General features: G+C 43.3%; 1 protein-coding gene across 1 annotated transcript in view; it reads left to right on the plus strand.

Annotated features, from left to right (window-relative positions):
* Positions 1–21,004, plus strand: part of LRRIQ1 (leucine rich repeats and IQ motif containing 1) — a 165,860-nt gene that overhangs the window by 117,928 nt on the left and 26,928 nt on the right. The window contains exons 24-25 of the mRNA XM_054027505.1: positions 2,930–3,062; positions 4,996–5,056. Coding sequence (XP_053883480.1) covers positions 2,930–3,062; positions 4,996–5,056 — 194 coding nt within the window. The remainder of the gene's footprint in view (positions 1–2,929; positions 3,063–4,995; positions 5,057–21,004) is intronic.

The following is a 21,004-nucleotide window of genomic DNA, read 5'->3' on the forward strand; positions in this document are numbered from 1 at the left end:
TGGAGGGATTAGAGGAGAGCAGGAGGGGGAGATTGTGGTAGGCCTTATTGATCTTCTCTTTGAAATCTGAATGATCTTGAGTGGAGAAGAAGAGGGAGAGAGTTTTAGGAGAGAATCAAAAGTTGTAGTCATCATTTTACTAGCTTCTGGCTATGTATGCCTCAGTTACTTTCTGCAGGACTCTTGCTGTTTTGAATGGATCAAAAAATCTGTGTACACAGTACTCCGTGTTAACCTTTTCCTTAGTACATTTGTAAGCTTCTGGATGCTTGTTGGTTTAGAGTTCATTTTCATGGCCAGACATCGCATTTCCTTGAGAAGTTTCCATTTTATAGATCTTTCATTCATCTTTGGAAGTTAATTGGGCTCACTGGGAAACTCGTGGACCGTGAGTACATACTCAGGGCAGCTAATCTCTGTTGCCACTCACCACTGCCTGTGCTACTGCAGCTATACTACTTTTAGCACGCTGGGAATCATACCCCTAGCTCCAAGTGTAGATGTAGCCTAAAAATCCCCACTCAGCACACTGCAAACTTTCTAGTTGCCCAGCCCCCCAGTAGGGGAGCAGCTAAAGTTCTGCTGCTGCTGAGCTGCGGAATGCAAAGGCTCAAAACTACAGATTAAATACAAATAATATTCTAAAATATTATTTTCAACTGTGTTTACCTTGCTCTTAAACTACTGACATTGAGTTCCTAGCACTTTAGGTAAGTGTTAATAGTTACACCTCCGGCATTACTTTCCAACTTAAAGTAAGACCAGAAAAATAACTGACATAAAACTAGAGACCTGAAATCACCTCCATATATTTTTTTATGTTTCAAAGATTATTCTTAGACCACACATAATCCTTTAGAGACCCATGTGAGTTGATCCCTCAATTTGCATCTTCAGTAAGCTGACTACTTGAATAAAGTCATCCTCTAGAGTCCAAGTTTCATGAAAAAGGTTGGACATACACAATTGTGAGGATTTTATCTAGCCTAGAGAAATTTTATATTGATTTAACAGTCACATCCTTTCACTGTGTAAAGCATAACAGGCTGCATCTGTGTGTTGTGCGGGCTGACTGTTAATTGACAGCACCTAAAAATCACTATTGTATTAATGCCAGCTGTAAAAGTTTTCTAATCTTAAATGGTTAAACTGCATGTATCAGGTAGGTAAAGTGTATTAGATTGAAAGCTTAGAAATGATCCCTTAGTGTGTTTTATTTTAATGCTTCTGAAATTATTTGGTTTTCTTGTATTGCGTAGTGGTTAGAGCACTGGACTGGGACATAGGGATCCTGGGTGTTATATTTCTGGATCTGCTCCTGGCCCTACTAAGTGACCTTGGGCTAGTCACTTTACCTCTCTGTGCCTTAGTTTCTGCATCTGTAAAATGGGGAACAATGAGACTGACCTCCTTTTGTAAAGTGCTTTGAGATCTGCTGATGAAAAGTACTAAATAAGAGATAGGCGGTGTTATTATTACTGTTATTTCCCTTTGAAAAGTCAAAAGTTCCCTTTAACCTGGTATTCCAAGAGTTGTTCATGTTTTGCAAATAGATAGGCCTGATTTTCAAAGATGGTGAACGCCTGTAGCCCCTAATGATATCCATGGGATTTGTAGGTGTTCAGTACTTTTGAAAATCAGGCCACAAGCTGTCAGAAAGCTAGACTCCTAATTTAAGAATGCTGTCAGGTAAATAACATTTTATTATTATTGATATATCAGATCCCCAAACACATGATATTTGGTATGGGTGGTTTTGAAGGTTCACAAATGGAACAAGAGTGATTAACATTTATTAATTTTTAATGTATTATATTTTTCTAAATAAGTAAAAAGATTGTAACCACAAGGAAAATATTTAAGACATTAACACTGAGATTTAAATGTGTGGATATATTTGAGGGAGAGACAATAGAACAGATTTTTCTGATGCATTACTAAGCAATTACTTCATACCATTTGCCCATTTGAGAAAACAAAAACAGTATTAAATGTAATATGGAAAGTGGCCATTGTGTTAAATAGCTGATGTGATTTAAAAATCAGTTCATACATTTGTCAGTTTAATGTACTTACATTTATCTTGATCATTTCCTTTTTTAAGTAACTGGATGTCAGAGTGTTTTGCATCGCTATGAATAAAACAATTGGCAATATTCCCCAGACATAACACAGTCAGAAATCCAAACCATACATGTAGCAAATTATTAACAATAATTTGGGAAACATAACTTGCCAGTTAAAAAGTACAGTATGTAATTTTTATTATAGCTTATTGTATATGCTACTTCCTCCCTCACTCTCTCCCGTGCTTTCCCGTGACACTCAGAGGTAAGTTTCAGCAGTTGTTCCAACTCTTTATCTAGATTTCCCCCAGAATAAAAACCTTGGCTAATACATAGTTAAGATTGATTATCTTAACATGAAATGACTGTTTGGAAGCAGCTGAAGCTGGAGAGTTGGGACCACCGTCAGCTGAGCTCTGCCAAATTCTTGTGCGACTTTGGGCAAGTCACGTTTGCTTTGGTTCCCTATTTAGAAAATGAGGATAATGATATTTCCTACCTTATGGGGGTAAAGTAAAGATAAATTCATTGTTTGTGAGGCACATAGATGCTGCACTAAGCAGAGCTGTAAGTTCCTACATAGAATTTTATTTCCACAATTACTGCAAAAGATTGTTCTGCAATCTTCCCTTTCTAGACACTTTTCTTCAAAGGGTCAAGATTTTTATTCTAAAAAAGAATAATATTTAAAATATAAAAGTAATCCAGAGGGCTTTGGACTCTTTGCAGGTTAAGTGGATAACACTGGTTTGTTGACTTCCCCCAAAGCATCTTCTGATATTTGCAGAGTTTGATGGTTACTCTTTTATTCTCTGTTATTCTCAAATAACAGTGGAAGATGAGGATCTCTTTCTCATCCCCAGGTAGGGAAGAAGATTTTGTCCACTTGGATACTACTTCAGCTGAGAAATTACAAAGGAGCAAAGATCTTACATACCAATGGCTTCACACACAGGTCGGAGATTATGAAGCAACCAGTTTGAGAAATATTAAATGGTGAGGTCATTGGCTTTTAAATTAGATTTGTGTATGTTAAATACCTCTTGTAAAGTGAAACCTAGGTTTATTGTCCTAAAACAAACATGGTTTTATAGCCAAAGGCCAGCACACCACAATGCCAGGTCCCAAACAGACTCCCGTTAAACTGTTTTAATAATTCTATGGATCCCTCTTCTGCAACAGATAGTGAATTGGTATGCTACCAGTATGCAATATCTAATGATAACATATATAAGTAACCTTTCACCACAAACATGAGGAATTGTATTCTATGAAGAATATAGGAAAAATATATGATCTTCACATGGGGCATAATTCTCTTGTTATATAATGCATTCAAATTATTTTTGTGTAATAGCTAATTAGATACACTGTACATAGGATAGGTTAAGGAACTAAATAAAACTTTATAAATGGATAATATGTATTGTATCTTTGAAACACTGAGAGGACAAATTAAGAAAAAACTACTTTTGACAAATCTATAATACATTTGAAAAGGGGGTTGTAAAACACCCTATTCTGTATTAACTTTGTTTTGGTTACTAACCAGATCAAATACAAATATAGATTTCTTAAAAATAATTTTGCTCCTGTAAGATGTTAACATAAACACAGTGCATTTAACATTTCTTATTCATTAAGTCAATATCCAATAAATATTTGGCCATTGAAGTCACTGGGAGCTGCAGATACTCAGCACTTTTTAAAAAAAAATCAGGCTAGTTGTCAACATACAATACATTGTTAGTGTGCTTATTTAACATATTTTTAAGAAGCAAAAATATTAATTTCTGAAGAAACTACTGTACTGATATATTTTTGCACTTAGAAAAAATAACCTTTCTCTACGTTGTTAAATTGTGTATATCAGATGAGTAAGTAGCAGCAATTTTTTTTTTTAAACTCTTATCTGTAATATAGTCAATCACGTACCTTAATAGTGAGCTTCATGCACTCCAGGTGCTTAAGGTGATTTTTCACTGCTTTTGATTTTAATGAAAACATTTTGAAGTAAGAAAATATGTCCGCTTACAACAGGAAAAGTTTTAAAATGTGAAGTCACCTCCGTAAATGTGTGTATCAGGGTGCTGGAACTATTTTTTATAGTGGGGATACTGAGAGCCATTGGACCAAACTGTAAACTCTGTATATGATGGAAACCACTTCAAGCCAGGAGGTGTGGTAGCACCCCTAGTTCCAGCACCTATGGTGTGTAGTACATTAATATTAGTACTAGAGATACAAGGTGGGTGAGATAATATCTTTTATTGGACCAATTATTGGACTTTTATTGGTGAGAGAGAAACTTTTGAGCTTATACAGAACTCATCTTTAGGTCTCTGTCACATCTGTGTCAGAGTGTCACATCCTGGGACCAACACAGCTACAACGCTGCATATAGATATTGTGTCCAATCCTGCGTCTATTGAAGTTAGTTTCAAAACTCCCATTGACTTCAGCGGAACACAATGTGTAAAACAACTGATAGATGTAAACAACTTAATTGTGACAGAAGGTAAATATAACAACTGATTTGATAAGATCTGGTAATTGTGAGCCTGAACCAAAGCCCACTGCAGTCAAAGGGAGTCTTCACTTTCTTCAGTGGGTTTTGGATCAGAGTCTATGGCTGTAATTTATACACATTCAGTAAACTGCTATATTTTTTGTTTCCAGTCATTTACTGATTTGCATTTTGAGAACTGCATCTTTGGCTAGCTTGAAATAACTGATGACTATATTTGAGCTTCTCAGATGCTTCAAAAATAATATGCCTTGATATAAAATACAAATAATAATTGATCATATTTAGCTGAATATGTTGCTTTCTCTATTGAGCAATAGTACTTCCAGGAAGGTATCTTATTGAAATCAGTATACTTAAGGTGTTACTGAAGTATTTGTTCTGTTTTTTGTCACTACACAGCAATCGCTTCTTGCCTGACTTAAATCCAGACATACTCAATGGTGGACGAGTTCAGCTAGTGGTAAGATGTTTGTTTCACTGTAAAACTTTATAGAATCACAACTTAAACCTTAATAGCTGATATTTCCAAATGTATGTGCAGTATGAAAAACAAGTATGATCTTTTTTTTTTCTTGACTATAATCCTTTTATTTAGATTCTGACTTTGCAATCAGATCCACATGCCTGTATCTTGGCAGAGGACCATTGAGGTAGTGGAGTTGCACGTGGGCACAAGAATGCACCTTCACCACAGAGGCATAATTTTCATATGGAAATTGATATTATTTTTCGTTTAAGATTAAAAAACAACATTGAATTCATTTTAAAACTTCCAAATACAGCTTTTAAAAAAATTCCTTTAGACTCCAGTTCAGGACAGCATTCCTGTTCAGGAAGAGCACTATAAAGCATGTGCTTAAGTGCTTTGCTGAATCAAGGCCTACATCTGTTTCTGTCATATGTGTTTAAATGTGCTTAAGCCATATAAAGAGGTCACAAATGTAAACTACTCCAATGTGTTCAGAGCATTGTTTACTAAAATGTGGTAAGTTGGATTTCAACATTAATAAAATGTAGTGATTATCACATAACCCATAAAATTATATTTATTCCTAAAATTTCTATTCTATAAGCAATAAAAATCCAATTTTAAATCTTAAAATTCATTCCCCCTATTTGCCTTTTCTTCCTTTTCAATTGAGATTTAAAAATATTCTGAAGTATTTTCTGTAGTGGGTTATTCTGGGATTTTGTTTGTTTTTTGTAAACAAAATGATGCAGGTTAAATTCAAATATGTCTTTGAGGAAAAGGCTCAACATCCAGATAATGGTTTTGAGCAGTTTAATAGTGCCTGTGTTCTGTAGCTGGACTTAAATCACATGTGATTTAAAAGCTTAGTGCAGAACCCTGGGGGACACCACTATTTACCCCTCTCCTTCTGAAAACTGACCTTTATTCCTACCCTTTGCTGCCTATCTTTTAACCAGTTACTGATCCATGAGAGGACCTTCCTTCTTATCCCATGACAGCTTACTTTGCTTACAAGCCTTTGGTGAGGGACCTTGTCAAAGACTTTCTGAAAATCGAAGTACACTATATCCACTGGATCCCCCTTGTCCATATGCTTGTTGACCCCCTCAAAAAATTCCAGTAGATTTGCTGAGGAATGATTTCCCTTTACAAAAACCATGTATGGTGAAGTGATTAAATTGTGTTACAATAGCACTCAAAACTAAGGTTATTGAAGATAAATAGTTTATTGATTTTTTTCCCCTCATCCAGACTGTTAATGCGATAATTTTTAAGATGTGTTCTCCATTTGAACTCTCTCTGCCACTTGTGTGCACTACTTACACTCTCACTTATGTATGAAGAAAATACAGGTACAGATCTTCAACTGGCATAAAGTGGCATAATTCCATTGAAATCCATGGTGGTATGCAGAATAGCTTCCAACTCAGAATCTGGCTCATAATTTACCAGCCCAAACCCCCATTTTCACATGCAAATCATGCACAAATGGTACATGACTGAAATATATATTGAGGATGAGAGCTTATCCCTACTTTTGTTCCTTTGCACTGGGAAAAAGGGCTGGAGCTACATAAAGAGGTTCTAGAAGCCTCAAATTCACCCAGGCACAGGAATTCAGAAGGCAGCCACAGGCCCCCCCCATCAAGGACCCCTTCACAAGCCCTGGAGAGTTGGGTTGGAAGTGGTACATGGGAGTGTCATGTGGGGGCAGACCACATCCAGTAGCACCATCATCCATTACTTATCCTCTCAGGACTGTCTGAATTATGCCAGATATCTTTCCAGCCCCTGGATTAACCCAAAATCAGGTGGCCAGCAATGTGGGTTAAAAACTCTCTCCTGACTCTGTACTCTGTGCTCTGTGCTGTATATGAGAAGGTATGTCAACACAGGGATTAAAGACCTACAGCACTGCTGTGGCTGGCCAGTGGGAGCCGCGACTGGCCGAATCTGCGGACGCGGCAGGTAAGCAAATGGCCCAGCCCGCCAGGGGCTTTCCCTGAACAAGCGGCAGACCGGCTTTGAGAACCACTGGTCTAGACGTTTGGGCTTGGGCTGGAGCCTGAGCTCTGGGGCCCAGCTTGAGCACAAATGATAGCATGAAAAAGTTGAGTAAATAAATATCAAGTGGTTGTTGTTGTTATTTTTACTGAGGTCATGTCTAAAATGTACAGGACATTTTCCAAATATAGAAGATGACACAGTCTCCTCTCCAAAGGGTGCACAAAGCTGAGGTCCACTTGAAATATGGTTCAGTAATTATTTTATTACATTCTCTCCAATTTATTTACATGGAGAATACAAAATTCCACCTGAAAAATTTCTGATTGCTGTTTTCTTGATATGGCTTTAATAAGTGTCAGGATTGTTTATTATTTCTCTTAGTACAAGATCTGTTGTTTGGATCCAGGTTAAAGATTGCTTTCATAAACTAGGTTGCCTTTCTGTGGCTTTTGTGAGCAGTAGCTATGATTGGTTTTAGAAAGGGGATAAAACAATAATTACCTCCAATCTGAAATGGTTCTTAATCCAATGATATTACATATGGATACACATTATGTAATTGTTCATAAACGTATATACACATAGCTAGACATTAGCAATATATAGTAAGCAGTTTTATCCACAAAATAGCTGTGTGATCCCACAGCAAGAACGGAAAAGTTCTTCTTCAAGTGATTGCTCCTGTTTATTACACAGTAGGTGTGCATGCTGGCCATGTGCACTGGTGCCGGAAGTTTTTTCCCTTAGCAGTACCCGTAGTGGGGGAGCACCACTGCGACCCCTGGAGTGGCACCTCTATATTGCGCTATAAGGGGAGCTGCGCACTCCCCCCACCTTCGGTTCCTTCTTGCCGCCAGTGAAGGTAGTCGGAACTTTGTGCTCCAGCTCTGCTGTAGCGCGTCTAGCCTTAGTAGTACAACTCTTCTTCATAGATTGTTTCTCTAGTTAGTTGCCTGGCTGGGGGCATGCCCCGTGCCCCAGGCTTCAAGTCGTGCAACTCCTATTGCAGTTCTATGCCCAGGAGCGATCCATACTCTGTGTCTTCGCTGTCTGGGCGAGACTCACGTAAGTGAGCATTGTAAAATCTGCAGATCATTCAAACCTAGAACGAAGCATGAAAGAGATATCCGACTCCGGGCTCTGCTAATGGAGTTGGCATTGGCCCCGGCACTGGTGCGCCGACCTGACTCGGCGCCGGGCACCGCATCCTCGGTACGGAGCGATGCTCCATCCACCATTTGGCACCGCTCCCTAGCCAAGAAGCAATGGAAGACCCAGCGGCGCCGAGAGAAGGCAGGGGTGAGGCCAGACCTGAGTTGGGCACCCCACGATCCCCCTGGGGACCCAGACCTGCGACTTGCACTGAGTGGAGTAGTCCGGCCCCGTCCGCGTGTGCCTCTCCTGCGGTGAGAATACCGTCGATGCCGGAGGCAGCACAGGCAGTGCGTGATATCCTCGCCCCTCTGGTACCTGGTGCGCCGCCTCAGATGGGCCCTCGATCCCGAGGGAAGCTGCTGCTGGGAGGTCACCAACCCTCCCCAGTTCGGCATAGCCCCCGCTCCGAGGATGAGGTATCTACCTGCTCTGCAAGGCCATCCTGTAGCCTGTGTCAGACGTCCACCCCGTTGGAGGGTTCGCCTGAGAGGGAGTCTTGAGGGTCCTCCGCCTCCCACAAAAAAGGGTTGCAGGCACCGAGACAAGAGGCATCGACGCGCCTCTTCCCAACGAAGTTATAGGAGCAGGTCGCAACGCCGTCAGTATCGACGCTCAGATTCAAACATTCGCTCTAGCAGATGGCATGCTCAAAGTTCTTCTCGACAGTCACCGGCACCGAGGTGTCGTAGCCATGGTCGCCGAAGGGAATCAAGAAGCAGTTCCTCCAATGGATACGGGTGTTCGTCGTCGAGGTCTAAATCTCGAAGCTGGCACTGACATGGCCGTGGATGCTCCTGACACTCGTACGGCACCGTGCGTTCTTCCACGACTTTGGCTTCGGCATCCAGCCGCTCATCCCCGGGCAGTGCCACTCCTCCTGATCAAGCGGCCCTACTAGGTCCACAAGCGGGTCAGTGGCAAGGGGCCCCTTGGCAAGGGCAGTGGTGTCAATGGGCACCATGGCCCCAACTACCCGCACCGGCGAGACCCTGTTCGGTGGCCGGGGCATCGCAGGTACACTCAGCATCCCTGCCTCAGCATCGAGAAAAGTCAACCGGCACCGAACCAGCAGCACCGCTCCTGGACTCAGACTTGGGGGTTGAGCCCCCAGTACCGCCCAACACCCTGGGGACAGATCGGGTCCCCTCACTGGCACCGGATGAATCCATAGCGGCGCCACCACCCGCCTTGTAGGAAGATTTTAAGGCTCACCAAGAGCTCCTTAGGCGAGTGGCCTCGAATCTCCAGCTTCAGGCTGAGGAGATGGAGGAGCCGTCCGACACGCTGTGTCCTCCTCGGCACAGGGCCATGTGGCCCTGCCTCTCCACCATGGGGTGGCCAACATATCGACGTCGCTTTGGCAAACCCTGGCTTCCTTGGCGCCAATTTCTAAAAAGGCGAAGAGGAAGTACTTTGTGCCGGCAAAGGGTCACGAGTACTTATACTCTCACCCGGCGCCCAACTCTCTGGTGGTGGAGCCAGTTAACAACCGAGAAAGGCATGGTCAACCCGTGCCCACCCCGAAGGAAAAAGACGCCAGGAGACTCGATATCTTTGGCAGGAAGGCCTGTTTGATGGCCTCGGTGGATGCCATGCGTAGGGAGTCCTGGCTCTCGCTGTCAAGGCTGTCCACGGAGTCCCAGTCCTTCATGCAGGACCTGCCTTTCGACGGGAAGGCCCTGTTTGCGGATCAGACAGACACTCGTCTGCATGGGATGAAAGACTCCCGCACCACCCTGCAAACTCTGGGTCTATTTGTCCCACCAGCTAAGGACAAACCCAGGCCACAGATCTTGGCTCCTCCAACTAGGGGCAGATATGAGCCCCCTCCTAAGAGGCCGAGGGAGCAGAGACATAGGTCCCAGTGCCAGTCCCGCTTGGCCCTGCGACCTGAGCCCTCCAAGGGCAAAAGGCAGGGGAAGAGGCGCTTTTGACTCTTTGCGGGGGGCCACCAGGCCTGTTGTCAGGGGAGCCCCCCAGTTAACAAAGTTTGTGTTCTGCAACCATTTATCTGCCTTCCGAGTGCAATGGTCCCATATAACGTCGGACCAGTGGGTCCTCAGCACCATTTCCAGGGGCTACATGTTGCAGTTCACTTCGCCCCCCCCCCCCCCCCCCCAGCACCCCTCACCCTTGGAGATCCCCGGGGATCCGGAGCACGCCCTCCTTCTAGACCAGGAGGTGACGCACCTCCTCACCTTGGGCGCGGTGGAGAAGGTGCCTCGGAAATTCCAGGACAGGGGTTTTTACTCCCGGTACTTCCTGATTCCAAAGGCAAAAGGCGGGCTCAGGCCCTCCTAGACCTGCGGAGCCTCAACCAGTTCATGGTTCGTTACAAGTTCTGCAGGTTTCCCTGGCCTTTATTATTCCATCCCTACACCCAGGGGATCGGTTCGCAGCCCTGAACCTCCAGGATGCGTATTTCCACATCCATATTTTTGAGGGTCACAGGCGCTTCCTCCGCTTCCTGGTAGGGCGGGACCACTACCAGTTTACGATCGTTCCCTTTCGCCTCTCCACGGCCCCCAGGCTTTTTACCAAATACATGGCGGAAGTGGCAGCCTACTTCAGGAGGGACGGGCTGCAAATTTTCCCCTACCTGTATGACTGGCTGCTCAAAGGCAAGTCTCGGTCCCAGGTGCAGGCCCAGATAAAATTCCTGCTGGCCACTTGCGAGAGTCTAGGCCTAGTGGTGAAGGAGGACAAGTCCATGTTAGTACCAGTTCAGCGCATACATTTCATAGGAGCGCTGTTAGACTCGGTGGTGGCCATGGCCTCTTTCCCCCGGGAAAGGTTCCAGATGCTCAAGGGTTTCATAGCTTCCGTCACGGCCTTCCCCGTGATGATGGCAAGGGTGTGCCTTCAACTCTTAGGCCACATGGCAACTTCACCTCTGTGGTGCGACATGCCAAGCTCAGAATGAGGCCCCTCCAACTATAGCTGGCCTCCCAATATTCCCAGGCCAGAGACGGCCTAGACAAGGTGGTCACATTACCTCCCAACATAGTGGCCGACCTGCAATGGTGGTCCCGCCCGATCAACATGTTACAAGGGATCCCCTTCCGAGAGACTCCTCCCTCACTAGATCTAGTGTCGGACGCCTCGGACCTGGGTTGGGGAGCCCATGCAGAGAGCTTCCAAACCCAGGTCGACCTCAGAATTGTCCCTGCACAAAAATGTCCGGGAACTCAGGGCGGTGCGCCTGGCCTGCATAGTATTCAGCCTGCACCTACGGGGAAAGATGGTCAGAGTCCTCATGGACAATACGACTGTGATGTATTACATCAATAGACAAGGGGGCACACACTCCTCGGCCTTGTGCCAGGAAGCCCTGGACTTATGGGAATTTTGTATAGCCCACGACATCTCTCTGTGGGCTTTTCACCTACCAGGCACGCGCAATATGTGAGCTGATCACCTCAGCAGGGTTTTCTCCCACCAATACGAGTTGTCACTCCACTGGGAGATCGCCCGGCAACTCTTCCGAGTGTGGGGAGCTCCCCAGTAGATCTCTTTGCTACCACCCAGAATCATCTCTGCCCCCAGTTCTGCTCCAGGGCAGGGCCAGAAAGGGGAGCGATCTCGGATGCATTCCTCTTTCTGTGGTCAGGCCAACTGTTCTATGCCTTTCCACCATTTCCTCTGATAGGCAAGGTCCTGCAGAAAGTAAAGGCAGACAGGTCGAAGGTCATCCTCATAACCCCGGATTGGGCCTGCGAGCATTGGTATGAGACCCTCCTGCAACTGTTTGCGCCCCCTCCTCCCACCGTGGAGGCTGCCACTCCACCCGGATCTCCTCTCCCAGGAGAGGGGATGCCTTCTCCATCCCAACCTAGCCGCGCTTCACTTGACAGCTATGGTTGCTCCATGGTTAAACGAGGAGGAGGGAAGGTGTTCGGAGGATTCTGCTGGAGAGCAGAAAGCCGTCTACCCAACGGACCTTCCTGGCCAAATGGTTTAGGTTTTCTAGGTGGGCGGGAGAGCGGGGCGCCTCCCTGTCGTCTGCATCCTTCCAACTTATTCTAGATTACCTCTTGTCCCTTAGGACCAAAGGTCTAGCTCCGGCCTCCATCAGGGTACATTTAGCGGCCATTTCAGCCTTTCACCCTCCGGTGCAGGGTTACTCGGTGCTTTCCCATGAGATGACCTCCCGCTTTTTAAAGGGACTAGATCCTACATTTCTGTACGCCAGGGCCCTGGTCCCGCAATGGTATCTGAACCTAGTGCTATCCCGCCTCACGGGCCCTCCCTTTGAACCCTTGGCCATGTGTTCTTGGTCCCACCTGTCCTGGAAAGTAGCATTCTTGGTGGCTATCACCTCAGCCCGTTGGGTCTCAGAGCTTAGGGCCTTGACCTCGGAACCCCCGTATACATAGGGATAAGGTCCAGCTTCGCCCACACTCTGCATTTCTCCCCAAGGTATTCTCTGCCTTCCATATGGAATAGGACATTTTCCTACCGGTACTCTGTCCTAAGCCCCATTCCTCCAACGAGGAACGCCACCTACACACGCCAGACATACGTAGGGCACTGGCCTTTTACCTGGACCGTGCCAGGCTGTTCAGGAAATTCTCCCAACTGTTTGTTGCATCGGCCGAGCATATGAGAGGGCAACCAGTCTCCTTTCCCGCTGGATCACCTCGTGCATATGCACGTGTTACGACTTGACAGGGGTTCCCCCACCGCCTATCTTGAAGATGCATTCTACAAGAGCGCAGGCCTCGTCATCTGCCTATGTAGCCCACATCCCTATCCAGGACATATGTAGGGCTGCCACGTGGTCCTTGGTCCACACTTTTTCCTCGCACTATGTGATCGTCTCCCAAGCACAGGATGATGCCGGGTTTGGTAGGGCGGTACTCCATCCCAATAACCTTTAAACTCCTACCCACCTCCATCAGATATAGCTTGGAGTCACCTGCTGTGGAATACACAGGAGCAATCATTCGAAGAAGAAAGGACAGTTACTTGTTCCGTAACTGGCATTCTTCTAGATGTGTTGCTCCTGTCTATTCCACATCCTGCCCTCGTTCCCCTCTTTCGGAGTTGTCTGGCAAGAAGGAACCGAGGGTGGGGGGAGTGCGCAGTTCCCCTTATAGTGTGATATAGAGGCGCCACTCCAGGGGTCGCAGCGTTGCTCCCCCACTACGGGTACTGCTAAGGGAAAAAACTTCCAGCACCGGTGCATGTGGCGAGCACGCACACGTACTGTGGAGTAGACAGGAGCAACACAGCTCGAAGAATATCAGTTATGGAACAGGTAACTGTCCTATCTTCTGGTGTTCCCACATGCCCGACAATGCTGTGTGATTGTCGCAGCTTGTGCTACATAATTACAAAGCTGCCCTGCATAAATATTGTACAGAGGAAAATGCAATGGACGGTCATAAAAAAGAAATGTAATAATATGGATCTCCAGTACCAGAAAAATCCTATATGTACATAGATAATGAATTAATGACCAGATTTGTATAACCCGATGAATGTAGTTTCAAAATATGTACATTAACTTTCTTGTATTTTGATTGTTGAAATTTGAATATATTCCTAATATGTTTATAATGTAGTTCTGTTAAAGGCTAAAAAATAACATTTAGCAGTTCTCATAATGAAAAAGGAAGGGGAAATGCAGGCAAAAGAGAAAATGTTCCCACCAAAAAAGCGGGACATGGTATCCCTAGAATATCAGTAGGCTTGGCAAAATTCATTTTTATTTTTGATAATTTTGATGGATAATATCAATATTTATTTGCAAGCATTTTTAATTTTTCCCCTCAATTTAAGTTTTCATAGTTGTGCAAAATTATGGGGGGTGGGTTATTTAATGACGGCAGACATTGAGATTCAAAATGTTAACACTTTATGATTGTTAACACACACATTGCCAATGTCACATGTCAAAATTCACAAACTCGACTAATTTCTCAAGCAGCATTTTTCTTACTTTGCCTGTCTGTAAATTTTTATCATCATCATTGGAAGTATTTTTCTGTGTGTACGGTGAAATTGACGTTTATCAACATTTATCAATAAAAATGTAATCCTTCCAAGTCTAAACACCATAGCAAAAAATGAAGTCCTAACCTTCTGGTTGCAAAAGCAGCTTTGTCTAGTATGCTGTTTTGAGTCTTCAAGACAGATTGAAGAAGTAATACTAAATTCCTAATTCACCAGCGTACTTGAAAATACATGCCTGACTTTAAGCACATGAGTAGTCGCATTGACTTCATGTTTAAATTAAGCATGTTAAATTAGGCATGTGCTTAAGTACTTTACTGAATTGGGGTATAAGAGTAGAGCACACTTCCTTTTTCATCTTAACAAGGTGTTTTTTACTTGTTGTGATAATTGGGCTGACAAATTTACCCTAATTGTAAACTCAATTGTAAAAAGTATATGAAAATTGGGGGGAGGGATAGCTCAGTGGTTTGAGCATTGGCCTGCTAAACCCAGGGTTGTGAGTTCAGTCCTTGAGGGGGCCACTTGGGGATCTGGGGCAAAATAAGTACTTGGTCCTGCTAGTGAAGGCAGGGGGCTGGACTCGATGACCTGTCAAGGTCCCTTCCAGTTCTAGGAGATGGGATATCTCCATTAATCTAATCTATCTAAAATTCATAAGATAGTACAATAACCTATAATAATAAATGTTCATCAAGAGTAGATCAAGTTGTTTTCAGTAATGAATGTTAAAAACAGATGCAAGAGAACCAGACAGACTAAATTAGTCCAAACAAAAAAAAGGCCACTTGATATAACTCAAGGACTGTGTTGAAATCACAAAAGATGTGGAACCAGAAATTAATGAACCAGAATTGGTGTATCCGATATTAGGCCTAACTGGTAAACACAATAATTGGCTATTCCACCCACCATTCTCTTTGTGGGTCCTTGAAGAAGGAGACTTTGGGGAGAGAATGGAATTAAAGACAGAGGTTACTACAGCAAGCCTCACCATCATGGCTGCCAAACCCCACCCCACCTCATCCTGGTCTCCTTGGACCCTAGGCTTTTGTCATCCAGATCCTGAGAGATGTCCTGACCAGACCAGGACAGAGAGAGAGGGATCCAGATGACAGCGCCACCCCTAGCTGAACTGCAAACTCCACCTGAGATGAAACAGGATCATATTTTGACAATAGCAAAAACAACAACAGCGCCAATCCATTTCATCTAACTTTTTCTCTCTCCCCCCACCCTAAAGGATGGTTATTACCCCTTGTATACCATCTAAGAGACTTTCAAATAAGGGGTTTTCCTTCTAAAAACTCTTTCCAGCTAAAGAAAAGGGGAACAATAAATATTAAAATGAAGGTTTTATTTAATACATTACTTTACAAATGTTTTAACTGTTTTTCCTTCTTTTCTTTTGCTTTACTAAAAAGTTATAAGGACTTTTAATGGTCTGTTTGCCCTGGTACTAAGCAGGCTGAGGTCTTTGTATACCAGACACTATATTTTGTTTAACACTGTTTAATGTTCAACGGGGACTGGGGTATGTTAACATCTTTGGCCCATTTATTCCATCTAAATTAATTCAACATATCCCCAAATAATTATGTTGTTAACTACTTCATTACTGATTAGCATACCAAAAACATCCATGTCTCTTTTACATGTCTTTTCTCTCAGAAGATTTGAAAATTTAACAAAGTAATAATCAAATGTACAAATCTACAGCTATATTCAATGCAGATTGAAATTTTTTTGACCCCACAGGAAAGTATGAATTTGAAAAGATGTTTTATAGGAATAAGGCCAAGGGTGAAATAGGGAAAAAGTTAAATATACTGTCATGAATTCAGGTGAGATGCTTACTACCACTGTTCTTAAAAACATGTGTTGGACTCCTGCTGCACATCTTGGACCTGATCCAAAGTCTACTGAAGTCAATGAGAATATTTCTACTGACTTTTGTGGGTTTTGGATTAGGCCGCTTCTGGGTGCTGGATGAAACTTTGTTCTGTAGTAATGAAATTTTAAAAGCTAATATTTTGATTGACCATCTTTTGATGTGATTATTCTTATCTTTATTTTAGCCTGTGTAGTAACAATTATTAATAGTCATAAAGCCAGCAACCCTTATTAAATCCGGTGTAAATGTGTCTGTAAGTGAGGGGTGCATTCTCAAAAGATTTGTTGGTGGACAGATTAGATAAGAGCCCCACAGCATGGATACTTGTTTAAATTACTGAAACCTTTTGGACATTTTATGGGCACAAACAAAAAACACTGACCATTACATTTTTGACATTGGGAAACAATCTGCCATGCATGGAAATGAAAAAGATGGCGATATGAATGATTTATCAACTCTGTTTAATTTCAATTGCTATAAGTGCCAAAGTGATCAAATTGTACAGAAATACTTGATACCAGAGGGAGACAAACATAAATAGTCTGATTTTCAAAGCTGTTGAGTACCTGCAGCTCCCATGCACCTCTGAAAAATAGGCCAAAAATGGCCAATTTTTCAACAGAAAACAAAGACATCTTTCAGAGTACCTTAATATTGTCCCTGAAGAGAAAATTGATTGTTACAGTTAAGAACAAGAGCAGAGCTTGCAATCCGTGCAAAATAAATTTTAAAAATCATGGCCACTAAACCTACAAAAGGCAAACAGCATGTCATATACCTTGTGTATTGTCCAAGAGTGAAGAATACATTCTGGATTACAGTACTAATTTAACTGACTGCATCTTTGAAGTTGATGATTTGAAAATGACCAGGGATAGAAATTGGAAAAGAAAAGCCTAATGAAAGGTCGAGAATTAGACATAGACAAATTATGTGAAATTTAAGATACTGGGTAACTGAGGATTGGGTTGTGGTGGGTTAGTGAGGAAGGACAGGAGTGGTTTCATTGTACCGCTGCAGTTGACAGTTTAAAAATTGCAGCGACAGATGAATAGGCATAATAGGAACAGTGGGTTGTCAGAGATAATCATTTAAGACTGATTTCTTAATAGTATGCTCTTTCTCTTGCTCCTCTTCATTATCTCTATGCATAATCCAGCTACACAGGAAAAAACAAATTGTCCCTGGCATTCCTCCCTCTAGCCTTCCTGGTCCTTAATAAAGTTGATTTTAAGTAAACCATGACTGAGTCTTCCCCACAAGTCCCCTGCCTGCATGGAGTCAGCACAATTTGGAGTAGTAGGGCTGGACTTCTTTGTTCCTCTCCATCCTACTTCTTCTGCAGAGACAGCAAAAATAGAACAGGGTTTCTATTCCTCTGCTTATTAGTCCTTCCTCACACCAGTGACAGCTTCAGGACCCAATGCAGAGAATATAAGAGCCTTCACAGCTATTTTTTCCCCCTCTCTCCTTTATCCCATTCTTTCTGTGTTACTTCTGACTGGAGATGGAAACCTAACATGGAGAAAATTGTTTCATAGCTCACATCCGACCTCATGTCCTCTTTTCTTGAAGCAATTTGTATTTGAATCAGGTGACAGACTAAAAGGGGAATTAATTATTAGGCAAAATAAAACCAATACTTTCTTTCAAGGATGAGAAAATCTGACTGGCAGCTTGAGAAAATGATAGAGAAATGTCCCAAAGCTGCTACTGCTAAGTAGAACCTCTAAGAAAAGTTAACAGAAGAGAGTTCTCCTACTAACATTCTAGAAGCTGTAATGGTAGCAGGAATGTATGATACAGTAATTCAAATCCCTGATCCTAAAAGAACTGTTCCTCTTTGCTGAGCTCTAAGATTACTACAATTTTTTGTTTGTGGAGAAGATAGTATGAAAGGTCAACATGCATTGAGCAACTGAAGAGGACAGACAGGTATATTAGAGCAAAATACGGCCCATCTAACATTTCTGTCCTGTCCGCCGGGCACTGTAGCTGCCAACCTCGCGAACTCCGGGCTGCTAAAAGTCCCACGGCGCAACAGGGTGCTCAATCAGGCTGCCTACCTGCCGTGGTCTCATGCCGTGGCCGGCTGCTGTTGGCATGTGTCTGTGTGCCCCTGGCCAGCACCGTCCTCACTGCGGGGGCAGTGCTTGCGGGCGTGAGCAGCACACAGAAACCCGCTGCTCCTCTCCCCCACAATGGACAGACGGAGATGTGCCACGGTGCCAGCAGCTGTCTGTTTCTGGGAGCTATATGGGGCCATGACATGCAGGCAGCCTTCCTGAGCGCCCGGCTAAGCCACTGGCCAGGAACCACCTGTGGTAAGCGCCTCCCTGCCAGAGCCTGCACCTCGCATCCCGTCCCACACCTCAACCCCTGCGCAAGGTCAGAACTGCCTCCTTCACCCAAACTCCCTCCAGACTCCACACCCATTCCTGTACCCCAATCTCCTGCCCCAGCCCAGAGCCCCCTCCTGCACCAAACTCCCTCCCAGAGCCCATACCCCTCATCTTCTCCTGCACCCCAACACTCTGCACCAGCCCGGAGGTCCCTCCTGCACCCAAACTCCCTCCCAGACCCCACACCCTCTCCATTAATATAGTAGAAATGTACGGCCCATGACAACTTAGCAAAATTGTGGAGTGGCCCCGCTGCAAAAATTATTGCCTACCTCTGCCCTAGAGAATGAGAGGCTGCACTTTGGAGTTTATAACAGCTCCAGCAAGAAATTGCAATAATGGGGAAGGTGTCTGGAAGAGTGATAGAACAAAAGTCAAAGGAATGATTTGTGCATTGTGGGTTGAGGAGCCCAAGGCTTGATCCCACAATCTTCTTTAACATGGGGCTCTCTGAAGTTTTAAATCTGGAATAGAAATGTAACTACATGAAAATTAACTCCACTCATTGCTCATTAATTCCTCATCTCCTCGAGCTCCAAGAACAGGAGCTGTTATACTCTGATTCCACAACTTCATAAATAAGGAGAAAATCCTAAAGCACTGCAGGGACAGAGGGGGGAAATGTATTTTAGTGTTTCTCCCCAGTTACGTCTTTAAGTAAATCCTCTTTTATCTAGCAGTGCTAAAGGTCACAAAGGCAATGTGGTGCAGACTGTCTACAAATCCCACAAACCAGTAGCTTTCATTTAACAGAAGGAGATTGAGGTGTGAGGATATGAAAAAGCCTGATACTCATAAAATAAAACCAATCACACTGAATCTCAGAGAATGAGTGAATGCCAGGTTTATTCCATTTCATGCAAGCTCTCTTGCTGTCACTCTGTTAACATGAAGGTGGATTCATTTTCTTTCTCTTTTCTAAATCTTGTCTATTGTTTTACTCTGCTTCTGAAATTTCCTTTTACACATCATTGATACCTGTCAGTATTTAGTTGCAGTTTGAATGGAGATTACAATGGGCATTTTTTACAAGGATACCTTTTAGCTGTCCAGCTCAAGTCAGGAATTTAATACTTACAGGTTGCTCTCTTGTCAATGACTATTGTCTCTTTTATGTCTCTCTGACATAAGATACTGTTACTTTTCTCACAATGGTGTCCAGCCTGAGCAGGTTAGGTTTTATTTCTTTGGTACTTCTCATATCATAAGTCTCCTAATTTTCCTCTCATCCATAGAATCTGCTTAAAACCCAAAATTTTAATTGTAGAGCCCCTCCCTCTTTTGAAATAGCATTTTAGGCCCTCTATATATATTGTAAACAAGCTAAAAAGGACATAGCCCTTTTTCTTTTCCTTTGCAGGTTGCCTTTAAAACCTCCATTGTACACAATGTTTTTTTCAAGGACAAGATGGTGCTTCCAACACAGCCTGACTTCCTTCCAAAGTTGGTGATGGTGTCCCACCTTCATTAATCAATATCCCTTTTTATACCATTCCTTTACTCACATCTGGTGCAGTGAAGCCCTTCTCCCCCAGATCAATGTGAAAAAAAACCCTGAGCTTTTATGTGGAGCTGACTTAATTTCTCAGAAAGTCATCACAAAGGCTGTGAGCAATCTTAGTTCTTGTGCTGTTTTGAATGCAAAGACTATTGAAGTCTATCTAGCATCACCGTAGCTGCTAGACTCCACAGAGGAAGGAGGGAGTATCTGGAGCAGTGGTTTACCTGACTTGGGTGTGATAGCACCAAGGATGGTACAGCGGCCTTTCTCTCTCTGCACTGAGGCACAATAAGTTGAAGTTCCTGCTGAGGATCCCTACAAGCTGACACATAATGTCACAATTGAGCCCAAAATGTCTACATGCAGATGTATGTGTGTGAGCACATGTGTTTTTATATACTAATAATATAGAATAAAATTGCTATTGTTCGAGATGTATGTTCACTGTGTTTATTGGCACACACTTCCTATTGCAGTTTCTTTTTTTTGATATATCTGGAGCAGTTTAGTCTCCCAGAATGGAAATCTATCATAATGGGTATCTTCAGAGAAGAAATAATTACTTTCCTATCATTGTTTTCATTGAGGAGATGAATCTTGACAGATTACCACTCCCCACCAGAATGGGGACTCTGAAATTTGAATATATGTATATTGTTCATCTGCTTTTGTTTTAGAAATATATCACTCCCTACTAGAAAGAGAACTGACCATAAAAGCACAGTGGACTGCTAGGTTCCTAATGAAGGGTGTTGCAGGACATCCCCTGCTTGGATTAATATCTGAGTTCTAGCTAAGGGAATTCTCATTAAGTACATGTAAGTTCAAGCTCCTAAGAGTGTCATCTATGGAGTATAGTATCTTCCAGGACAGTGTTTCTATGCCATGCTGTACAAGCTCCCAAGATCAAGAACCCAGTGTTAAAATGAGAGAACATTTCAATTTTATGTTACTGTATTTAGGTTCATATATCATGTCCATCACCAACATGTACCACCATTGCATGCCAGATTATA

This window comes from Malaclemys terrapin, chromosome 1 (assembly GCF_027887155.1).
Source record: "Malaclemys terrapin pileata isolate rMalTer1 chromosome 1, rMalTer1.hap1, whole genome shotgun sequence".
NCBI lineage: Eukaryota > Metazoa > Chordata > Testudines > Emydidae > Malaclemys > Malaclemys terrapin.